General features: G+C 36.2%; 4 protein-coding genes across 4 annotated transcripts; 2 read left to right on the top strand and 2 right to left on the bottom strand.

Moving 5' to 3' along the window:
• Positions 1 to 4592: 4592 nt before the first annotated feature.
• LOC130933678 (uncharacterized) lies at positions 4593 to 5621 on the bottom strand. The gene has a single exon (XM_057863303.1). It carries the CDS (start codon positions 5619 to 5621, stop codon positions 4593 to 4595), a length of 1029 nt encoding a protein of 342 aa, XP_057719286.1.
• A 33-nt stretch (positions 5622 to 5654) lies between these two features.
• On the bottom strand, positions 5655 to 6788 carry LOC130933667 (uncharacterized). Its single transcript, XM_057863295.1, has one exon. It carries the CDS (start codon positions 6786 to 6788, stop codon positions 5655 to 5657), a length of 1134 nt encoding a protein of 377 aa, XP_057719278.1.
• A 3094-nt stretch (positions 6789 to 9882) lies between these two features.
• On the top strand, positions 9883 to 11014 carry LOC130960699 (uncharacterized). Its single transcript, XM_057886182.1, has 2 exons — positions 9883 to 10444; positions 10717 to 11014. The coding sequence occupies exons 1-2, from the start codon at positions 9943 to 9945 to the stop codon at positions 10899 to 10901; spliced, it is 687 nt and encodes a 228-aa protein (XP_057742165.1). The 5' UTR covers positions 9883 to 9942; the 3' UTR covers positions 10902 to 11014.
• A 3839-nt stretch (positions 11015 to 14853) lies between these two features.
• On the top strand, positions 14854 to 22326 carry LOC130936485 (ISWI chromatin-remodeling complex ATPase CHR17-like). The gene is made up of 24 exons (XM_057866561.1): positions 14854 to 15133; positions 15374 to 15502; positions 15601 to 15707; positions 15801 to 15904; positions 16427 to 16524; positions 16645 to 16824; positions 16916 to 17137; positions 17612 to 17746; positions 17838 to 18120; positions 18218 to 18291; positions 18412 to 18632; positions 18728 to 18815; positions 19200 to 19293; positions 19384 to 19572; positions 19966 to 19997; positions 20125 to 20201; positions 20313 to 20402; positions 20484 to 20557; positions 20643 to 20701; positions 20784 to 20949; positions 21169 to 21347; positions 21503 to 21718; positions 21811 to 21906; positions 22017 to 22326. The coding sequence occupies exons 1-24, from the start codon at positions 14912 to 14914 to the stop codon at positions 22032 to 22034; spliced, it is 3153 nt and encodes a 1050-aa protein (XP_057722544.1). The 5' UTR covers positions 14854 to 14911; the 3' UTR covers positions 22035 to 22326.
• The last annotated feature ends 531 nt before the right edge of the window (positions 22327 to 22857 follow it).

The raw sequence follows: 22857 nt of genomic DNA, 5'->3' as shown, positions 1-22857 counted from the left end.
AAGATAAAAAAGGGAACATCTAAACATGTAATTTCATCTATGAAAATCCAAATTTTGGAAGAAGAAGAGAACAATGGAGGATGATCACAGCAACTAATTGCAATTTAAATGAACCTCAACTATTCATTGGAGACTTTAACGATGTGATGAGCCAAGAGAAAAAAATCGGACTTCACCCTTCACCCAAAGCCACTAAGCCAGGTGAGAGAGTTTAGACAGTTTGTAGACAATAAATTTCTTATGAATTTAGACATGAAAGGGGGAAGATTCACTTGATTTAGCAATCCTAGGAACAAATTTGTTACTTGGGAGAAAATTGACAGGGCATTAGCTAATTTGGAGTGTAGGATTCTGCACCAACATGCATCACTCTTGACTTTCTGGGCAATTAGTTCTGATCATTGTTCCCTAATTTTAAACAAATATAGTTTAAAGGATTGGAAAGAATTTCAGATTTGAGGCATTTTGGGCTGATAATGAGAATTGCAAGAATGTTGTAAAAGAGAAATAGAACAAGAAAGTTGTTCAAGGCTACGATTGGACAAGAATAAAAAGAAAATTGAACAATTGCAAAGAGGAGCTGAATAAATGGAGCAAGGCAACTTTCAAGCGTACAAATAAAAAAATTCAGAGATTGAAAGCGGAACTGAAAAAGGTTACAATAGTCAAAAGCCACAAAGGAGGAGCAAGCGTAGATATAGGTTTTAAAGGAGAACATAGTTGCATTGTGAAGACAAGAAGAAAAATATTTGGACAGAGAGCTATGTTAAAGTGGATGAAATAAGGGTAACAATAACATCTTTTTTTCATGCTACAACTATTTAAAGAAGAAAAAAGAAACACATAGTAAAGGTGAAGAATGAAGCAGGCTCCTGGTTGGATGATAAAAGGAAAATTATGAAGCATATTGAGCAATATTTTGAAGGATTGTTTACCTCAAACAGTAGGCAGAATTTTGAAAGCACCCTCAATAAGATTCCAGTGAGAGCTACAAAGAAAATGAATAGAGGGCAGATCTTGGAAGTCACAGAAGAGGAGATTAGAAAAGCTGCTTTTAGTATGGGTAGCCTGAAGGCTCCAAGGCCAGATGATTTGAATAAACTATTTTACCAAAAACAATGGGAGGTGGTTAAGAACGAGGTTTGTGGAGTTGTCAAAGAGTTTTTTAAAAGTGAAAATTTACCAGAAGAATTCAGTAAAACAATAGTAGTCTTAATTCCAAAGATCGAGAATATGGTAGAGTTTAATCAGTTAAGACCGATTAGTTGCTGTAATTTTATTTACAAGATTATATCCATGGTGTTAGTGATAAGGTTAAAAAGAATACTGGAAGAAATAGTTTCACCAATTCAAAGTGCATTTATAAGAGGGAGATTTATACAAGATAACGTAGTAATAGTTCAAAAAATTTATCACAGCTTCAACAAGAAAGGAAGAGGAGGATCCCATAATATGGCAATTAAGTTAGATATAAACAAGGCATACGACAGACTAAAGTGGGACTTTCTTGAGAATGTACTCAGGAGACTTGGGTTCAATGAAAAATGGGTTAAACTAGTGATGGGACGTGTCAGAAGTGCAAGCTATAGGTTCAAGGGAATTGGCAAGTTGTCTAGAAGGATCAAGCCACAAAGAGATTTTTGTCAAGGAGACCGATTGTCACCTTACCTCTTTGGCAGCAAAAGTATTTACCATTTTGATGCAAGAGGGCTAAGGAAAAAGTTATATATCGGCTCTAAGAATAGGTCTAACAACCCCGGTAATTACTCACCTGTTGCTTGCAGATGACTGCATTATATTCACGGAAGAAAAGGATGACGAGGTATTTCAAGTAATTAATAATGTCAATGAATACACAGAGGCATCCAGACAAAGAATAAATTTGAGCAAGTCAGGCATCACCTTCGGAAGTCAAGTGCCGATACAAAGAAAGGTGGATATTGAAGAGATTTTAGGAATGGTGGCATAGGACACATGTTAAAAATACCTAGGATTTCCGATTATATGGGGAAGGTCTCAGAACAGAGGTTTAAGTTGGATTGAAGAAAAATTATGAATTAATTAGAGGGATAGAAGGAAAAACTTTTAAACCACACAAGCAAGGAAATACTTATAAAATCAGTAGTTCAAGCAATGCCAGCATATGCTATGAATGTAACACCTTTATTGTCAGAATGTCATGCTTCTGCCTGTGCCACTCTATTTGCGAGGATATTACGACGACTTCTATATACTTAATAATAAGATATAAGCCTTTAACTCGAAACCGTGTCGCTGTTTTCTTTAAAAAACTGAAAGTTCTTTTTCTTTGGCGTTTTACAAACATGCATATATAAACATATTTAATCACAATCTGCATATATATACATACAAGACTTTTTATACAAGTAACTTACAAATATACTAGACATACATATCATTACAAATCACAACTTTTATCTCTTTTACAAAAATATATAACAAGACGAGGGAAGAATAATAACTAAAATATATACAACACAGTCAGATGCGTAGAAAAAACTCCTTAAACTACTCTCCGTCCTAAAAAGAAAAATCTATGGGGGTGAGAACCTAACAATACATTCTCACTATAGAAGTTTTAGAATTATCGTAAGAAGATATATAAAAGAAAACTGTTTTTAACTACAGTGATCGTCACTCATCTTATGAATCTTTTTGAAAATTAACGGTTAATTATTCAAAAATCCAAATTCATATCTTATTTGTAAAAACTCCAAATCAAACATAATATAGCATAATATTTCACTACTTGTCGGAGAACCATTCCAATCAAACTTACTAAGAGGGAGCAGCTGCTAGGAGAAGCACCATGCCCGCCTCACGTGCAAGCAGAGGGGATCATCTCTGTCTTCCAAGTCGGGTTGGGTAGAGAAAGTCATTGTTTAGAGTTTGGACCAAATGACTGGTTTAGACTCCTGACAAAAAAAAAAATAGGTCTTCCAACTTGAAATTTTGCATATGTCAAATTTTGGGCAATTTACTTAAATAAATAGAATGGGAGATTTCTTTACCTGAATGTGCAAAACTGTTTGTTGTTACGTGTATGTGCAAAACTCCATTTCTATGTAATCCGTGGCAACCCACCATGGTTTCAAAACATGCATAAACCGTGGCAGGTCCCAGCGGATTAGGAGCATAATTTTTTGAGTGTAAACCATGGTAGGTCACCACGGTTTACGAAGGAAACATGGCAAGCATAAACCGTGGAGAGTCACCACGGTTTATGAGGAAATTGGTTGCACATAAAACCCGGTAACCCACCGCGGTTTATGTGTGTGTACATATATAAGTAATCCGCTGAAGGCAGGGACGGATCATTTGAGACATCAGGAAAAAAAAGGAAGTTGCTGTAGTGTTGAGAGGTTTTTGGAAAACTTTGGAGGTGTGAAGGAGGAGTGGGTGGTGGAGCCAATGGAGGATGAGGATCGCTTGTACCGACTAAATGGCATCGCTCATGTGGCAGGATATATCGAGGAAGAGGTTAGTTACTATTATTGTTATTATTATTGTTATTAAAATTAATTCTAATATAGCAATTGATATTATTAGGAATATTGTTAGTAAAAATATTTTATTATGTTTATTTGTATTGTGATTCTGATTAATATTATTTACATAAATATTGATATTATTATGGTTATTGTTAGTAATGCATACTTTATTATGCTTATTTATCTTCTTAGTGTGGTTAATAGTATTTTTGTAAAATATTTAATTATAGATATTAATATTTTATTGAAAGATATTTTTTTCTGTATTTATATTGTTAATTTGTTGTAATGAGTGCATAGTATTCTTAGCTTCACTATTTATTAGACAATAAGAGAATCAATTTATTTATGTTTGGTGTTGTTTGTAATGGTTGTATGTTAAGGGATTTTGTTACCCACGTTTTGCAGCCTAGTAGGGTTATTACCGCCGTCAGGCGACAGCAAAATATGCCCTTACATGACCGGATTATGCCGTATCTGGAGACTGCGGGCTTGTATCATCTTGCTAGGCTAAACAGTCAGTGGTTCTGGGTTGATGAGTCTCTCCTTAGCGCATTTATTGAGCGGTGGCGTCCGGAGACCCACACGTTCCATATGCCGTTTGGTGAGTGCACCATTACTTTACAGGATGTTGCGTATCAGTTGGGTTTGCCGATTGATGGTGCGCCCGTTAGTGGGTGCTTGACTGAGTTTGAGAATCTGATGGAACACGGTAGACCAGCATGGGTGTGGTTCCGGGAGTTGTTCGGGGAGTTACCTCCACAGAGTAAAGTCAAGCAGATGACAGTGTGCTACACATGGTTCCACGAGAGGTTCCGGGTTCTCCCTGCAGATGCTACTGATGAGACCGTGCGTGTATACGCACGCGCTTATATCCTGATTCTCTTGAGACTGATCCATGGAGCCATGGATCCTGGTTGCCTTTGGACGACCTTCCTTTGCACGCTGCATATTAGGGTCAGGAATGATGGTTGGCCCAGCATATGGAGGCCATAGTCCTTCAGGGATAGGTGGGAGAAACCCCTGGTTGTAAACGTTGAACACCTCACTCATACGATACACTTCGTGAACATATGACGCCTAGTTAAGCCGGGAGTAGGCGCAACACGCAATGGCGTGGCAACAAGGATAATGCAGCGCCTGGAAGTGGCCACAGTCGCATCGGTGATCTTTAAGGGAAACTCTATAGCTACCCAGCGAGAAGGTCCCCGTTGGTGTTGTCTCAGCGACGGTGTACTCGGACTGATGCCTGTCGTATAATGTCACAGTGAAGCACCTAGAGTCTCTTAGGTTCCGATCAATAGCCTTTACCAATGCCTGACAGAATTCATTGCCAGATCCGAGTTGTGCCTCTGCTGTCTGTCCCCGTACCACAAATAGCTGAGCAAGCCTCCCGTAGGTTGACTTAACCAACGATGTGACCGGCAGGTTGCGAGTTCCCTTTAGCACGGAGTTCACACATTCACTGATGTTTGTGGTCATGTGCCCGAACCGTCGACCAGCATCCTCATGTTGGGTCCATTTGTCATACTCCATACGGTTGGCCCAGTCAGACATTGCTGGATTCTCAGTCCGCATGATGTCGAACCAGTAGTAAAACTCTGCCTCAGTCTTGGCGTAGGCAGCATTGACCAGCAACCTCCTTGAGTCCTTACCTTTGAACGTTAGGGCGAAATTCGTAGCCACATGCCTTATACAGTAGGCCCGGAAAGCACGAGGAGGCAGCCATCCAGTCTCAGGTGCCTCAAGCGCTGCCTTGATCCCATTATGCCTGTCTAATATAACAAGGATGCCCTCCTGAGGAGTCACATGCTGTCGGAGATTGGACAAGAAGAATGACCACGACTCTGCATTTTCGCCCTCCACAAGGGCAAATACTATCGGCAGGATGTTCGAGTTCCCGTCCTGAGCTATTGCCAACAGCAGCGTCCCTCCGTACTTTCCATACAAGTGGCTACCATCAATACTGACGAGGGGCTTACAATGCCGGAATGCCTCAACACAGGGTGGAAATGTCCAGAAAAGCCGGTGAAAGTACACCGTGGACTCATCAACCCCACCACCAATCCGAACAGGAGACGTCTTCAGCACCGTGATTGTTCCTGGCATTGTCGCCTGGATCCCTAGCATCCAACGTGGTAACTACGCGTAAGACTCTTCCCAATCTCCATATATTTGTGCCACTGCCTTCTGCTTAGCCATCCAAACCTTCCTGTAACTAGGCCTGAAACCGTAATCAGCTTCTGTCGCTTGCTGAAGTACCTTTACCGTAACCGCTGCATCCGCCCTAACCATAGGAAGAATCCTCGCACATATAACGTGATAATCCAGCTGACGGTGATCACTTGAAATAGAAGTTGCGAGGCATGTGTGTGGCCCGTTGTACCTCCTTACCTCCCAAGTCCCCTTTCGTGCACGAAGCGCTACACGAATCAACCAAGTACAACCCTTGCCGAATTCCTTGCATTTTCCATGATACTTCAAATGATCCGATTCGATGACTCTGTACTCAACACCTCGCCGGATTCTATAGTCCTTTACACTCAGCACAGCTTCATCTTTACTCTGGAATGATTGTCCAATCTGAAATTCTGTAGAAGATCTCCCCACTCTGTTACCACTGTCTTCCTGTTGACCAAGAGCTTCCAAGTTTAGTGTGAAGTGTGGAAGGTACTGATGAGAACCAGAACTTGAAGGCCGATGCTGCGCATGTGGATCGCCACTTGTGTCATCGTCGCTATCACCATCGATATCAACAGGCTCCTGGTCAGACTCATCGTCACGCATTGCATTCTCTACTTGATCGGGTCCACCAAAGTCTTCGATATAAGGTACGAGGCCACCACCGGTGCCCACAACGTTGGGAGGCTCAATTACTGCTGCATTCTCCAAAGGTACAGAACCAACAACCTCCAGTCGGTCTAAATCAGCCGCAAACGAAGGTGATTGAACCGGCGGAAGATACGGTCTGACCGCAGGCATCGAACTAGATGCACCACCCGCGGAAGCTGGGCAAGGAACTGGAGCGGATGCCCCAGAACTATCAACACCAACCTCCAACTTCGCGAATAACTCATGGATTCTGATCTCCGAAAAACTCCTTACAAAGTAGAACAGAACCCTAATATCTTCATCAGCCTTAACCGCAAAGGTTTCATACTGAACACCGGTCGAGACAACCGCCATGGGAATCTTGTAGAATAGTTTCTTCACCCACTTGCTACCCAACACGCCAAGCTTCTCCAAGATGCTGTTCTTCAAATCTGACAAACTCATCGACGAACTGATAAAAATACTTAGTGGTTCTCTGTCGGTAAACTTCACACCTTGGCTTTTGCTTTTTTTTTTTTTTTTTTTTCCCAGAGCAATGCACCAGGGCAAGAAAACTCTCCTCCTCACTAGCCATTGTGAAAATGATCTCTTATGGAGCTTGAATCACCCACATATATATAGACTTCCCGTCATAGTAAACCGTGAAAACCTACCAGGTTTTATGTGCAACAAACTTTCCTCATAAACCGTGGTGACTCTCCACGGTTTATGCTTGCCATTTTTTCTTCGTAAACCGTGGTGACCTACCACGGTTTACACTCAAAAAATTATGCTCCTAATCCGCTGGGACCTGCCACGGTTTATGCATGTTTTGAAACTATGGTGAGTTGCCACGGATTACATAGAAATGGAGTTTTGCACATCCACGTAACAACAAACAGTTTTGCACATTTAGGTAAAGAAATTTCCCATTCTATTTATTTAAGTAAATTGTCCTCAAATTTTGGTTGTTTCCATTGACTTAGCTATTTTAGCCACCAATCATATAGCCATCACGGACAAGATGATATGTAAAATTAGTTAAATAGTAAATATTTTGACTTCTTAAGATTTTGGGTTCAAATTTTATGAATTAAAATAATTTTTTCTATATCTATATTTATATACCAAATACAGTAGAAATATGAGAATATTTGGTGTACAGTTTTTTTATTTTTAAATATATTTTATTATATATAATTTATAAAAAAATATTTTTTATTATTTCTAGAACTTAATAAAAATCTCTTACAATTAAAGCAAAAATACCTTATCATTTCAACTCATTAATTTTGTTTTTATCAATTTTACACATATTCAATAAATAGGTACGAGTTTCTATTCATATACTAAATATTTAAATGTGTAAGATAATATATATAAAGTCAATGAGTTATAACTCAAATGACAGTCTTTTCATACTCATTTAAGAGGTTACGGGTTCAAATCTCCATATTTTTAATAAAAAAAACATATAAATAAAAAATTGAAAAGACTAATTCAAAATATCTAAATACTAAGTTTAAATAATACTTAATACTAAATAAATTCATGAGAAAGTATAATAACTAGTACTTTTATTAAAATATGGTAGCACTTAATTAGAAAAGTGAGTAATTTTATACCATTAAATATAATTTCACACAATTAAAAACATTAATAATGACTCATTGATAATTATAAATCACAAAATCTGCTGACTCATATCACTCCTCTAAATTCATATTGCATTGTTACCGCTTTCCACATGCAGCTAGCTTGGTGGGATTTTATTTTGGGTAATGCTAGGGAGATAAAAAAACAGTCAGAACTTGCCTTATTTAATATTTATTAATTGTCGCAACAATTAATGAATGTTAAATAAGGCAAGTTATGATTGTTTTTGACTGATTTTCTTTGGTTACCAAACTTTTCCGTTTGTTTTTTCCTTGTTCACGTTGCCATCTTGGTGGATCAGGTGATGCAAATAACGTATATGATATCTCTATTTGCATCCATGAACCCACTTGATATAATTAACCAGGTCTAATTCTGTGTGCTTAGCTAAACTAGCTCTAATGGTATATATAAACTAAGACGACGTGATGAGAAATGGGATCGGAGTTTAAACTCGTTGTTGATATGAGTTTAACTTGCTTCCAATCTCCTTTCGCACCTAATTGAGGCAAATTTAAACTAAGTCAAGCAATGATGTCTTCATACTATCATTGGAGAAATTAAACAATGTAAAGTTGAATAGAAAAATCTTCTGTTATTCTATCAATTTGTGTATATTTTTTTTATTTATATATTATAAATAAATTATAACAAAATAGAGAATACAATGATATTATAATAGTAAAAACTTACATGTAATTATTTTTATGTGAAGTTGTTAATTAAGAATTATTAAATAATTTTACATGTTTGACTAAAGTTTTATCTAATATTTTTTGACTATCAACTTCATATAAAGCCAACTGCATGCACTTGAGTATTCACTTATTATAATCTATTAAGAGATTCAAAATTAATTTTGTAATTGGTATTAACTAAATTAACGGTGCTTGATATAACAAGTGTCTACATACATCTACGAGTGGCAATGGGTAGGATAGGGTAGGGTTTGGATCCAACCCTAACCCTATTCGCGGGTTGAGATTTTTATATAAACTCAACCCTACTCTACCCGCGGGTTGAGAATATCTCAATCCTAACCCTACCCGCTCTTAATCCGCGGGTATCCGACTCTACCCGCAGGTTACAGAAAAGATACACTATTATTACATAACTACTTGATGATAATTCAAAATAGAACTGACTTTTATGTAAAAAAAAAAAATTAAATTATCAATTAATGATTTTTTTTAGTGGCCCGGGATCTTTTGCATTTAGTGAAAGGTCTTTATATAACTACTTGATGATAATACACTATTATTACATAACTACTTGATGATAATACACTATTATTACATCCACTTAAAATATATTTTTATATACGTATATAACATATACATATATAACTTGCGGGTTGGTCGGGTAGCGTTGAAACTCAACCTGCACCCTACCCTACCCGCACAAGAACCCTACCTGCTGCGGATCGGATTGACAACTCTATCCGACCGAATGGGTAGGATTGAATACCTGCAAATATGGTACATATTGCCACCCCTACATACATCTCATCTATCATCTTTACCCGAAAGCTACTCTAACCATCTTGCTTTTACAACTCCCCATATACCCAAGTTGCCATTTTTACAACTATGCCATCTCTTGATTTGTTGGCAAGATTGATGGTTTTTTGGTGATTATAATAAAAGAATAATTAAATTAGTCCAAAACATTAGTTGTCCCTTTCTGGATTAAAATAATTGTGTTCGATGAAACCTATATTTAGAGAAGATGATGAGAGAGCTTAAAAAAAGCCGGTTGGTTTCTAATGACACCAAATTATTACACCCATGCATGCAGGCCATTGTTCCATAACAACAAAAACAATAACAAAAAACCATATCCCTCTTTATTCTTCATATATTATTCCCATTATTCTAACCTAATTCATCATCATCAACCCTAATTCACATTTCTTACTCTCTGTTTCTTTCCCACAATCAATAATTCATTACACACAAACACTATGGGTTGTGGTAAATCAAAACCCGCAGATGTTGCTTCTGGAAACACAACTACCGTCCAGCGCAAGAAGAATATTCTAAGCGTACCCACGGCAGATGTGAAAGAAACCATTAAGGACCACAAAATCAGCAACAACACTGTTGAAATGAATCAAGCAGAGAAGAATGATGTCAAGGAGGAGAAGGAGAAAAATAATGGAGCTACTCCTGCTGCTGATGAGTCCAAAAACAAGAATGAAGATAGTAAAAAGGTGCAAGAAGAGGAGAAATTGGAGAACAAGAGCAAGGAAGGTGATGCTGCTGCTGCTGTAGAGGAAGAGAAAACAAAGGAAGCTGTTATTCAAGTTATTGCTGATGAGAAGAAGAAGGAGGAGGATGATTCATTGAAGAAAGAGAATAATGTTGAAAAGGATAATAATAATAATAATAATAATAAGGTGGAGTTTGTTGCTGCTCCTGTTACTGCAGATGAAAAGAATGATGCAGAAAAGAAAGAAGAGCAAGGTCTGAATTTTAGGGTTTATATGAAATAAATTAAGATAACTGATAAAGAATTTTATACTATTATTTAATTATATTTATATATTTCAATAATTTTTTAAGTAAAAAATTTGGAAATTATTTTTTATATAATAATATTTAATAACTGTTAAATGATTTTATTATATTTAATTAAATTATTATTTAATATGAAAATAATTGTACGGAATGTTTTACCTTAAAATTTTAAGATCTTATTAACATTATTAATTAACTGGGTGTTGTATGTTTATTAGAAGAGAGTGTTGATGTGGTCAAGGAAGAAGTATTAACAAGCAAAGAAACAGAGAAACAGGAAGAGGCTCCAAGCAGCAAAGAAACAGAGAAAAGCGAAGAGGCTCCGGCAAAAGAAGATGGAGAAAGCAAAGACACAACAACGGTAGTTTCAACCTCTGAAGAAGGCCAAGACCAAAAAAATTGAAAGCTGAGATGAAGTATTTGGATTATTGTATGCCACGAACTATAATTAAGTTCATTATTAATGTTAATGTTCAGCTCATGAAGAGATAGATAAACAAAAGAGGCTATTATTGTAAGAGCAAAATTTTTCAATCACAATGCTAAGTTGGAATTATTAATTTATTATGCCTTTGGTGAATCAAAGAAGATGATTTAATTTGATCAGTTACAAAATTAATTGAGCAAACGAAATGACGCCATAATTTGTTAATTGTCAAACTTGTTTAATTTCGCATGATTAGCTGAAGAAATTATAATAGACTAATTGAAGCAAATATGATTTGCTAACATCGCCAGACACCATTTTAAACTAGATTCATTATTACTGTATCATCCAATTTGACCTAGCCATAATTTTAATCTTTTACATGTAAATTATATATAAATTTCAGTTTAATTTTTTTTAAAATTTTATTTTAATATTATTTTATTGTATAAATAATTTTAACCCACTCTAATATTTTTTCTAACTCCGTTCCTGTGTATCTGTGTAAGCTCCAATTGACAGAAAAACAGCGAAAAAAAATAAATGACTAAAATTATACTTCAAATCAGAAATGAGTTAGCATGTGGCTAAACCAGTAAGCAATAAGCAATTCCTTTTATTCAATCATACAAATTTAAACCTAACAATTTATTTAAGCCAATATAATTAATAGTCTAAGTAGTAAGTACTGATTTGTTAAAGTTTTTATTTTTCAAATATAACTTATTAAAATTGGTGTTTAAAAAATATAATTTTTTAAAAGTTGTAATACTAAATCAAATTAAAAATCATTTTTAATAGGTTTAATTATTCTGCTGGTCCCTATAGTTTCACGAAATTTTCAATTAGGTCCATATACTTTTTTTCCTTTTAATTGGGTCCCTATATGTTAATTTTTTTTCAATTTAGTCCCTATTAACGTTAAACGTCAAAAAAATGTTAGTGAATTGTAAAATTACTTTTATACCCTTAGGGACCTAATTGAAAAGAAAAAAAATATAGGGACTTAATTGAAAATTCGGTGAACCTATAAATATTCAATGAAAGATATTCCTATAATCCCTATTCAATGATTCTAAAACATAAAAAATATTCTTATAATCCATTTTATTTTATTACTATCATTCTTTTGTTTATTTATATACAAATTGTACCAAAAATACCTTCTCTTTTTTTTTTTTTGACTTTCAAAATACCTTATCTTAAGAATCTAAAAAAAAGAATGGATAAAATGAAATAGAAATAATAGTAATAAACATATATAAAATTCAGTTTTCATCCTTCAAGTATTCATTATGATAATGTAACATTTTACATTTGTGTCTTTATCATATCATGGTACACAATAAAAAATCACAAGGATATGTAATTTGTGTTATTGAAATTTAAAATCTGAAAATCAGTTCTTGTGTTGCAGCCTCCCACTCCCTGAACTAGCATAGAGATCAATAATAGCATTAATAACGGACGGTTTTAAGCCGAAAAAAATTATGAGAGAACAGACTTCAGTTTATCAGTAACTATATGCAACCATCCCGAACCTCACTTTTCCCAGACCTGTATAAAAATCACCAATTTAGTAAATCAAATAATAAACTTAAATTTATAGTCATGATTCATGAACCTAGAAACAATCTAACAATGCCTTATCAAAGTGAACATTGTAATCAAATCATGCATGCATCACAATACAAACCAGATAGGAGTAAAGATCACAAACACTAACCGTGAACATTGAATATGATTAGCAATTTTATCCAGCTCACTTCACAAAAGAAAATTCTTTACATTTTTATTGAATTAAAATATTGCAAATATATAAAAAAACAACTCAGTACACTAAAGATGTGACTAATGCATCAATGTATGTTCTTACCTTCAGATTTCTGACTTGGTGAGGACAACCGGCTGGAATGAAAATAGCAGATGAACTAAGATCCATTACATATGGTTGGAGTGAACAATTCAAATTTTTTACTCCACCCGTTGGAGGAGCAGATGAACTAAGATCCATTACATATGGTGATATGGGAAAAACTCCTCTTGATGACTCCCAAGAACATTACACTCATGTAAAAGATTCATTATATCATCATTTATTGTTATTTAGCTTTATTATTATCATTATATCAAGTGAAAGCTCACTGAAAAATTGCTATATACATAAAAGAGAGGAAAGACTAATATAGGTTTAGAAGTTTGGACACACACACAGAGATAGTATAAGTAGTAAAAATCAACGAATAGTCTGAGTCAATTCCTGAACAATTTTTTTTTTCTTTCATTCTTAGTGTATAGTGCATGTGAAAATTCAGGCATATAGAGTTTTATAATAAATAATCCTGGCATAATACTAATCAAGCATATAACAGAGTTTATAAATAATCCTGGCATCATTTGCACATAAACTTGCAAAGTCTATAATAACTCCATTATTATTCATACTTGTAAAGACAGATAAATCCTCCCTTCTGTACAACAAGTTTTTTACCAATAATTAATACATAAACCAGCTAAGTTAGCTAGCTGCACAAATTAATTTAGTGCTATTTTCTAATTTCACATAAATAATAATGGGCTTTCATAAATTCAATGAACTGCACAAACATGGAATAGAACTAGGTTCACAATATATAGAAAATCCAATCAATGGGCTTTCATAAATTCAACTAACTGCAAAATAAACGAAATACTCTGATAATACAGCCTTCCTAGGAACTAAGCAGCAAGAACAATGGGAGAAAATAGGCAAAATGAACATTCGATTGAAAATCACAGGATCTTTAAAAATTAGTTCAATTGGATGCGATTAAGACATGCTTTATTGAGAACTAGTCAACCTTGAGCAATTCATTATTGCTGAGCTTGCCCATAGTGGATCAAGTCACATGATCAAATCCCTAACTCTAAACAGCAGCAATTAAACCCAACTAATAAAAGATAAATCCAAATTTTTGCTCAAAATTCTGAACCAAGATTGAAAACAAGAAGGAAAGATCAGTGTGGAAGAGCGAACCAGTGAAAGGGGAGATGCCGCGATAGGTCAGATTGGGGCGATAGGTTAGATTGGCTCACGGTGGAGGACGGTGTGACGGTTCCGCACGTGATCGAGGAGATGCTCAACTTCGACGCCGGTGAGAGCACCACGGATGGCAGCGGCGCGACTCGACAATCCACTTGGAGGAGCAGGGTAACGCAGGGGTGAGGGATTTCGCACACCTTGGATGAAGGAGTATGGATCTCAAGAACTGGGGATGAGAGGGGAACACTCGATGGGGGCACGACAGGGATGCCGAGAGGAGGAGGCGTGGCGAGAGGGCACCTGCGGCAGATCTGGCGAGAGGGCACCTGCGATGATGTGATTTTGGAAGTGAGAAGGGTTTTTTTGGAATTTTAAAAATATAAGAGTGTTCTGGTATCCTAAAAGAGAGAATATTCGTTTTTTTAAGAGAATATTCTGTTATTTTAGACGTTTTTGTCACGGTAGGGATTTAATTGAAAAAAAAATTAACATATAGGGACCCAATTGAAAAGAAAAAAAGTATAGGGACCTAATTGAAAATTTCGCGAAACTATAGGGACCAACAGAATAATTAAACCTTTTTAATATGCACATGCAATAATAATTATATTTAATAAAAAAAATTTAAAATCATAACCAGTTAATGAAGTAAGGCCCATAATAAAGCCTGTGGAGAAATCAAAAGTGGGCCCAAACTGTGGCCAATAAAAAACGAAGGAGACCCAAATCCAAGTAAGCGGGAAAATCTAATTTCCACGTAAATGGCGCGAAATATTCGGTTCACTTTCTTCGACGGCGTAGAGCCACTCGATCAAACCGCAAATAAATCTGACGGCCATAAATGCCTCACTAACTACGCATTTATTCGTTCCCTTCGGTTTTGGTTATTCATCACTGTGTCCCTCTCGCGCTCTCTTTTTTCTTCCGAAAGAAACCCTCTCAGATCTGAAAAGAGAACCAAGCCATGGGGAGGCCCTCCAAATCTCAGCCTTCTTCCGACGACGAAGCGCCGTCGAATGCCTCTGACTCCGATTCCGATTCCGGTTCGGAGGAGCAACTTCCCAACGATCAGATCAACGAACAAGAAGACGACGAGGAGCTCGAAGAGGTGGCTCGCTCCGCTAGCTCTGGCGATGACGATACTGCGCCGGATGAACCTGCAGGAGACGCCGACGACGATGAACAGGTAAACGTAAAACCATTGTTTCATGCCCCTGCGTTTTGTCGTTTGGACTTCGCTGAGCTAGGGCTTTAACTTCGTGTAACGCATTATCGTTTTGCGATGCTAAAATATTTGCAAGTGAAGCTATACGGTTGTTGTGTAGCAGATGTCAACTTCAATCGACAGTGCTTCTTGTTATTGCATTTCGTTCACGCATGAACAGATTTTGCTTCATGTTTTGTTTTCGAAACTGTTTCATTGTAGGACGAAAATAATGCTGACACTGAAGTTAGCAAGCGCGAGAAGGCGAGGTTGAAAGAAATGCAGAAATTGAAGAAGCAGAAGATTCAGGAGATTTTGGATGAACAAAATGCAGCTATTGATGCTGATATGGTGCGTATATACATGATACATGGGATGGCTTTTCACTTTCGTTATATAAAATTTGAATTGATTGTTAAATGAATCGATATTGTTACCTTTTGATGCAGAATAATAAAGGAAAGGGCCGATTGAAGTATCTGTTGCAGCAAACTGAGATTTTTGCTCATTTTGCCAAAGGTGCTCAATCTTCTTCTCAGAAGAAGTCAAAGGGAAGGTAATTTCAGAAGTCAAGAAGGACAACAAAGAGTTGTGATTCTTCTGCCTATGACTTCGTTACTTATTGTGAATTTATTGTTTTCTACTTTAGGGGACGCCATGCATCGAAAGTGACTGAAGAAGAGGAAGATGAAGAGTATCTTAAAGAAGAAGAAGATGGTTTGGCAAGCACGCGGCTGGTAACACAGCCATCATGTGAGCGTTTTTCTTACTTTAAATTTATTTTTGTATGTAGTATCTGTGCTTGCGTTGGAGTGCTCCATTCTTAGTTCTTCATTCATTGTGTACTCCATGTCCTTCTTTCTTCCCACCAGTCACTTTGTGGAGAAAATATTTGGATATTCCATTTCTATTTTATGTTGTTATATTGGTCGGTGATTCATCTATAGCATTGTTTTGGTTAAATTGTGTATGCTCCATTCCTTGTTTTGTTTTTCTTTTTTGGCTAAATTCTTTTTACTTACTATTGATGTTAGGAGGCCTGGTTCCTTGACTTCTTGTAGGGCATGTGTTTGACATTGATTATGTGTTGGACACCCTGCCCCCCTTTCTCTCTCTCATTTCTTTTCCCTCTGTTCACTAGTTGATTTCTTCTTGTTACTATCATAATTTGTTTTTATGGAAGCATATTTACTAATATGCAGTTTCTTTCTAGTCATATGATCATATTCAACATCTTTAAAGCTATTGGTTCATGTGGAATTTCTTTTCCAACAGGTATCCAAGGGAAGATGAGGGATTATCAACTTGCTGGGTTAAACTGGCTCATACGATTGTATGAGAATGGTATAAATGGAATTCTGGCAGATGAAATGGTAGGTATGGTAGGCGCTTAGAGTTAAGTCTCTGCGCAAATAAGTTCAAGAACATAATTAATATGTGATGTATAAATTGATTTTCTTAAGTATTAAATTAATTATGCTGTTGATTTGCAGGGACTTGGGAAAACATTACAAACTATATCTTTGCTAGGGTATTTATATGAGTTCAGAGGTATAAAGGGTCCTCATATGGTTGTTGCCCCAAAGTCTACTCTTGGAAATTGGATGAATGAGATTCGGCGCTTTTGTCCTGTTTTACGAGCAATAAAGTTCCTTGGCAACCCGGATGAAAGGGTAAGAATAGCTTTGCTGTTGCAAATTATTTTTCAAAGGTTACATCGGTGGATACTTTTGACACTTGTCTGTTGGTTTCAAATAACTGCAGAGGCATATACGAGAGGAGTTATTGGTTGCCGGGAAGTTTGATGTATGTGTTACAAGTTTTGAAATGGTTATCAAGGAGAAGTCTGCATTGCGTCGATTTAGTTGGCGCTACATAATTATTGATGAGGCCCACAGAATCAAGAATGAGAACTCCCTCCTTTCCAAGACGATGAGGCTCTATAATACAAACTACCGACTCCTTATAACTGGCACACCACTCCAAGTATGTCTTGTTTATTATGCACAACAATGCTGCAATGTAATCTTGAAACTAGTATTTTGTTTTTTTTTCTTTATTTTGTTGATCCATGTAGTTAAATTCCTTAGAACGGCCCTTTTCTTTTATGGAGTTCATGGGCTTTGCTGAACAGGGAAGCATCATTGTGTCAATTCATCTCCCTTTGAATGAATTTAAAGCTTAGTATGACCTTGCGTGTATTATCATTTGCAGTTTAGCTTTCAAAAATTAGACTGTTGCATATGCTACCAATGATGGGCTTGAATTACTCATAATTTGGCTTAACTTGGTAGCATTGCTGTTTTGTATTTTTGTTTATTTTCTGTACCTCCCCACAGCATTATCTGTTCATAGACTGGTGTAACTTTTAAAACTCTGATTCTAGTTCACTTTCCCTCGAAACATGCATCATCTAACAAAGTTGGATATTTACTGTGGTTTCTTATTTTGTGATTGCAGAACAATCTTCATGAACTCTGGGCTCTTCTCAATTTTCTTCTGCCTGAAATTTTTAGCTCTGCTGAAACTTTTGATGAATGGTTCCAAATATCAGGTGAAAATGATCAGCAGGAAGTTGTTCAACAATTACACAAGGTTAGCCATGAACCTCATTTGTTTGTTGAGTGTTGTTTTAATCACTTAATCTGACACTGAGTAATATTTTTACTTTTTATCTACATCTTAGGTCCTTCGCCCATTTCTCCTTCGGAGGTTGAAGTCAGATGTCGAGAAAGGGTTGCCACCGAAAAAGGAAACTATACTCAAAGTAGGCATGTCACAAATGCAGAAGCAGTACTATAGGGCATTACTACAGAAAGATCTAGAGGTTGTCAATGCTGGTGGAGAACGAAAGCGACTCCTCAACATAGCAATGCAACTGCGTAAATGTTGTAATCACCCATATCTCTTCCAAGGTGCTGAACCTGGTCCTCCCTATACTACAGGAGACCATCTCGTCACAAATGCTGGTAAAATTTCTTTACATAAAGAGATATTCTGGAAGTTCTTTGTAGACTAATCATTTAATGACTTATTGTCAAATGTTTCTAAATATTTCTTTTGTAGGTAAAATGGTTCTATTGGATAAGTTACTTCCTAAATTAAAAGAGCGTGATTCCCGGGTCCTGATATTTTCACAGGTTAGTTTTCTGTAAGAACAGGTTTGTCACTTTGTTGTCACTGATTGGCTTTGAAGGTTTTAAATTTATGCAATCTAATTTCTTGCTTCCCATCCTTGCTTAATTGTGGCCCTTCTGCAGATGACTAGGCTGCTGGACATACTTGAAGATTATTTGATGTTTCGGGGATATCAATATTGTCGTATAGATGGAAACACCGGTGGAGAAGATCGTGATGCTTCCATTGAAGCTTTCAACAAACCAGGAAGTGAGAAATTTGTCTTCTTGTTATCTACTCGGGCTGGAGGTCTCGGCATCAATCTTGCTACTGCTGATGTTGTAATTCTTTATGATAGTGACTGGTTAGTTAGTTGTCAGTTGATTGTGTCATCAGTCTTCTGAATTGCATTGGTTACCATAACTTGCTGCTTATTGATATTTGGTGGTGTTATACCAGGAACCCACAAGTTGACCTGCAAGCTCAGGATCGTGCTCATAGGATTGGACAGAAGAAAGAAGTACAAGTTTTCCGATTTTGCACGGAGGTTTGTAACTGTTGTGCATTATTACTATGTTCACTATTATCTATGCTTTTCTATATAGGCAGCATACATGTAAGGCACCTAACTGGATATATCTAATTTTAAAAAAATTGCAACACATGATGTCTATGATGCAACTTATAAAATTATTACAATATCAAGATAAATTGATATTAATCTTAGAATGAATGCCTGTGTCAGCATTAGTCATTATAGATAAACTAAAAGCCTGTATATCTAGTAAGTGCGATATCTCACTTGTATTGGCACAAAGTTTCAATAAATATTCAACAAGATATATATCCAACTCTGGCACAACAACCAATTTGAAGCACTGAATTTATACTTTTGGTTGGTCTTAATATCTTGTACAATGAAAATCCACAGTATACAATTGAAGAGAAAGTAATTGAAAGGGCTTACAAAAAGCTTGCACTTGATGCTCTAGTGATTCAGCAAGGCCGATTAGCTGAGCAGAAGAGTAAGGGTTTTCATCTGATTTCTTAGTATTCTTTTATCTCTTTAAACTTTTATGATTGTCTTATGTGGTACAATTGGTTTATGTGTACAGCTGTAAATAAAGATGAGTTGCTTCAAATGGTTAGATTTGGTGCTGAAATGGTTTTTAGTTCCAAGGACAGTACAATTACAGATGAGGATATTGACAGAATTATTGCCAAAGGAGAGGAAGCTACAGCTGAGCTTGATGCTAAGATGAAGAAATTTACTGAAGACGCCATCAAATTTAAGATGGATGACAGTATGTAACTTTTTAATATAAATCTGGCTATGGAATAGACAATTGTCTGAGTGATACTGTTGATCTGTTGCATTGTTTGAATTCTTGTTTACCCCTTTTCAAGTTTCAAGCTTTTCTTTTTCTTATCTGTGTGCTCTCCAAATGGAGCCTTAATTTTATCCTCCTTGAAAGAATGAAATAATTGGCATGCATTTATGCTTGCTTATTTCATAAATTAGTTTTTTGGTCTTTGAAGCGACAATCTACAAGTCATTTGCTTTTGTTCTAAATGAAGCATCTTTTTTTATTAAGATACAACTGCAAGCATTTTGCTCCTGTGTAGCATTGATATTGCCTTTTAACTTGTATGGTAGTTTGAAGTTACTAAATTTTCTTTTTAAATGTTATTTGTAGATGCTGAGCTTTATGATTTTGATGATGACAAGGTAAGTCAACATTTTATAATTTCCTTGCTAACTGTGGTGGACTCTTTTATTGCTCAGTTTTGCATCAGTCTAATGAGCTGCACTCCTCATTCTAACCAATATCTGACTGCTTTTTCTTTGAATGAAGGATGAGAACAAATTTGATTTCAAAAAGATTGTGAGTGAAAACTGGATTGAGCCACCGAGAAGAGAGCGGAAGCGCAAGTAAACACCAGTCTATATGCTATACATTGAATTACCCCCCCCCCCCCCCCCACACACACACAGAGAAAAACCAAAAAAATCTGATGTATGATTATTCTATTGGTTTCTTAGTTACTCGGAGTCTGAATACTTCAAGCAAACCTTGCGCCAAGGAGGTCCTACTAAACCGAAGGAGCCCCGTATTCCCAGGATGCCTCAACTGTAATCTTCTCTCTAAACAAGGTTTCCATTTTAATATGGTAGTTCTGTCTTGATTTATTGTGTCTAATCTGTTGTCTTCAGGCATGATTTCCAGTTTTTCAACACACAAAGGTTGAGTGAGCTGTATGAAAAGGAAGTACGCTATCTCATGGTGGGTAACATGAGCCTAGTGACATACAAATGTATCCCATCTTGGCATGTAAATGATTAATGTGACAATGACATATATGTTGAATTTAGAGGTGGGAGATCCACTGACTGCTGAAGAGTTGGAAGAAAAGGAGCAGCTGCTAGAGGAGGTGAGCTAATTTCATTCCAGGCCTGGCTTTGATACGGATCTATTTTATTTTGGTTTTAATTTTGGTATTTTTTTACACTTAGGGTTTCTCATCATGGAGCAGGAGGGATTTTAATACTTTTGTTAGGGCCTGTGAAAAATATGGCCGAAATGATATTAAAGGTATTGCTTCTGAGATGGAAGGAAAAACAGAAGAGGAAGTTGAGAGATATGCGGTGGTCTTCAAAGAAAGATACAAGGAATTAAATGGTTAGTGATGATGGCCATGTAAAGAAAAAAAAAGAAATGGAGGATCTTTTGTGGTACTACAGTATTGCCTTGTTTTTCTTCTTGGGTTAATATGCCAACTGATGCTTCCATTGATTTTTGTTTCATCTGGTCATTGAATTTTGCTTGAAGTTTGTTTCTCTGTATTACTATATGCTGTGTCTAATTTTTGCATTTTGACTTGTGTTTTATTGTCCGCAGATTATGATAGAATTATTAAAAACATCGAAAGAGGGGAAGCTAGAATATCCCGGAAAGATGAGATTATGAAAGCTATTGGGAAGAAGTTGGACCGCTACAAGAATCCATGGTTAGAACTAAAGATACAATATGGGCAAAACAAAGGGAAGTTATACAATGAAGAATGTGATCGATTCATGGTATTGTTTGCTTGTTAATCTTGGTTCTGTCCATATTTGAATTTTTTCGTTTTGTCTAAATTTATGTCCAGTTTCTTCATGTGTTTTTACTTTTTTCTTTTTTCGCTTACAAGGGGAGTTTTTTTTGCTGTTTATCTTGGCTTCGAAATTCGCAGATATGCATGATTCACAAACTTGGCTATGGGAATTGGGATGAACTGAAGGCAGCATTTCGAATGTCACCTTTGTTTCGTTTTGATTGGTTTGTTAAGTCTCGCACAACGCAAGAACTAACAAGGAGGTGCGACACCCTCATTCGCCTTGTTGAGAAGGAAAACCAAGAATATGACGAAAGAGAGAGACAGGCTCGTAAGGAGAAGAAACTTGCAAAGGTTTGTATATCCTTTTATCAACGCCATACATTACTAATTAAATATCAATCAATATCAGTTGTCATCTTATGCAAGTTTGACAAATCTTTCAGAGTAGTACCCCATCAAAGCGTACCATGCCACGACAGACGGAGTCTCCATCTTCGAAGAAGCGCAAGCAGCTGACCATGGATAACTTTGTAAGCTCGGTACGTTTCTTTGCTGAATCCTATATACCTTAAGCATGTATTATATCCCATGATCCTAATTACAAGTATCCCGTCGTGATTTTATTGAAGCTGACTGTTTTAATTGGCAGGGGAAGAAGAAAAAATAAATTAAGAGGAAAGCCGAAATTTTATTTTGGCTGAGTGAGGCGTGGGCCGGGATCTGGCCTCGCTAATTTTGATGTGTCCTATTTTCACATGCCAACTTTGGTCGGTATTAAATGCTCGAAAGATAAACCTTTGAGAGCGCATTTATTAGTTAGGGAAATCTAGATGAAATATATTGTTGAAATTTTGTAAATCTATCCACAAACCATTAGATTGAATGTCCATTGTATTTGAACACTAGTCACTAGTCAGATACTCAGCTTAATATAGTATTCACCCTATTGTATTATGTTATCTAACGTCTTTACAAACGCAAGAGATACAAACCTTAATGTGTCTTTACCCGCAGTTAATATTTGGTCAGAGGAATTTATTTATTGTTTGTGATTATCAGTTAATCATTAATGTTCAAAAGTATAGGCTAAAGTATGTCAGATTATTAGACTAAAAATTGGGTTGACAGTTAAAAATAGTTAAAAATAATAAATTATGATGTTTTAGCATTTCTCAATTTAATATCATCCTTTTTTAAGTTGAAAATAATGAATTTCATTAAACAAAGCCTCAGTACAAGGAAGCAATTAAGTCTAACAATACAATAAGGCACGATAAAATAATCTGTATATACTTGAACAGTCTACTGTCTGAATATATATAATTAATTAATTACAGTTTAGCCTGTTCTTAGTAATACCACTGCATACTCAAACCGCCTAAATAGTAAATAAAACTACACTGAAAAAATAAAGTAGGTGATGGGCCATCTTTGATTACTCACTAAGGGTTCGCAGATCTGGTACTGGTGTTAATAGTTGAGATGGCAAA

Source organism: Arachis stenosperma, chromosome 1 (genome assembly GCF_014773155.1).
Source record: "Arachis stenosperma cultivar V10309 chromosome 1, arast.V10309.gnm1.PFL2, whole genome shotgun sequence".
Classification (NCBI taxonomy): Eukaryota; Viridiplantae; Streptophyta; class Magnoliopsida; order Fabales; family Fabaceae; genus Arachis; species Arachis stenosperma.
This window is presented reverse-complemented; position numbering and strand designations above follow the sequence as displayed.

Bases quoted from the DNA above. Each gene is read 5' to 3' on its own strand.
- LOC130960699 (XM_057886182.1), top strand. From the start codon at position 9,943: ATGGGTTGTGGTAAATCAAAACCCGCAGATGTTGCTTCTGGAAACACA. The intron at 10,445-10,716 runs GTCTGAATTTTA...TATGTTTATTAG, and splicing joins AGAAAAGAAAGAAGAGCAAG to AAGAGAGTGTTGATGTGGTC.
- LOC130936485 (XM_057866561.1), top strand. From the start codon at position 14,912: ATGGGGAGGCCCTCCAAATCTCAGCCTTCTTCCGACGACGAAGCGCCG. The intron at 20,403-20,483 runs GTAATCTTCTCT...TGTTGTCTTCAG, and splicing joins ATTCCCAGGATGCCTCAACT to GCATGATTTCCAGTTTTTCA. The intron at 20,702-20,783 runs GTGAGCTAATTT...TTTTACACTTAG, and splicing joins AGGAGCAGCTGCTAGAGGAG to GGTTTCTCATCATGGAGCAG.
- LOC130933678 (XM_057863303.1), bottom strand. From the start codon at position 5,621: ATGCCAGGAACAATCACGGTGCTGAAGACGTCTCCTGTTCGGATTGGT.
- LOC130933667 (XM_057863295.1), bottom strand. From the start codon at position 6,788: ATGAGTTTGTCAGATTTGAAGAACAGCATCTTGGAGAAGCTTGGCGTG.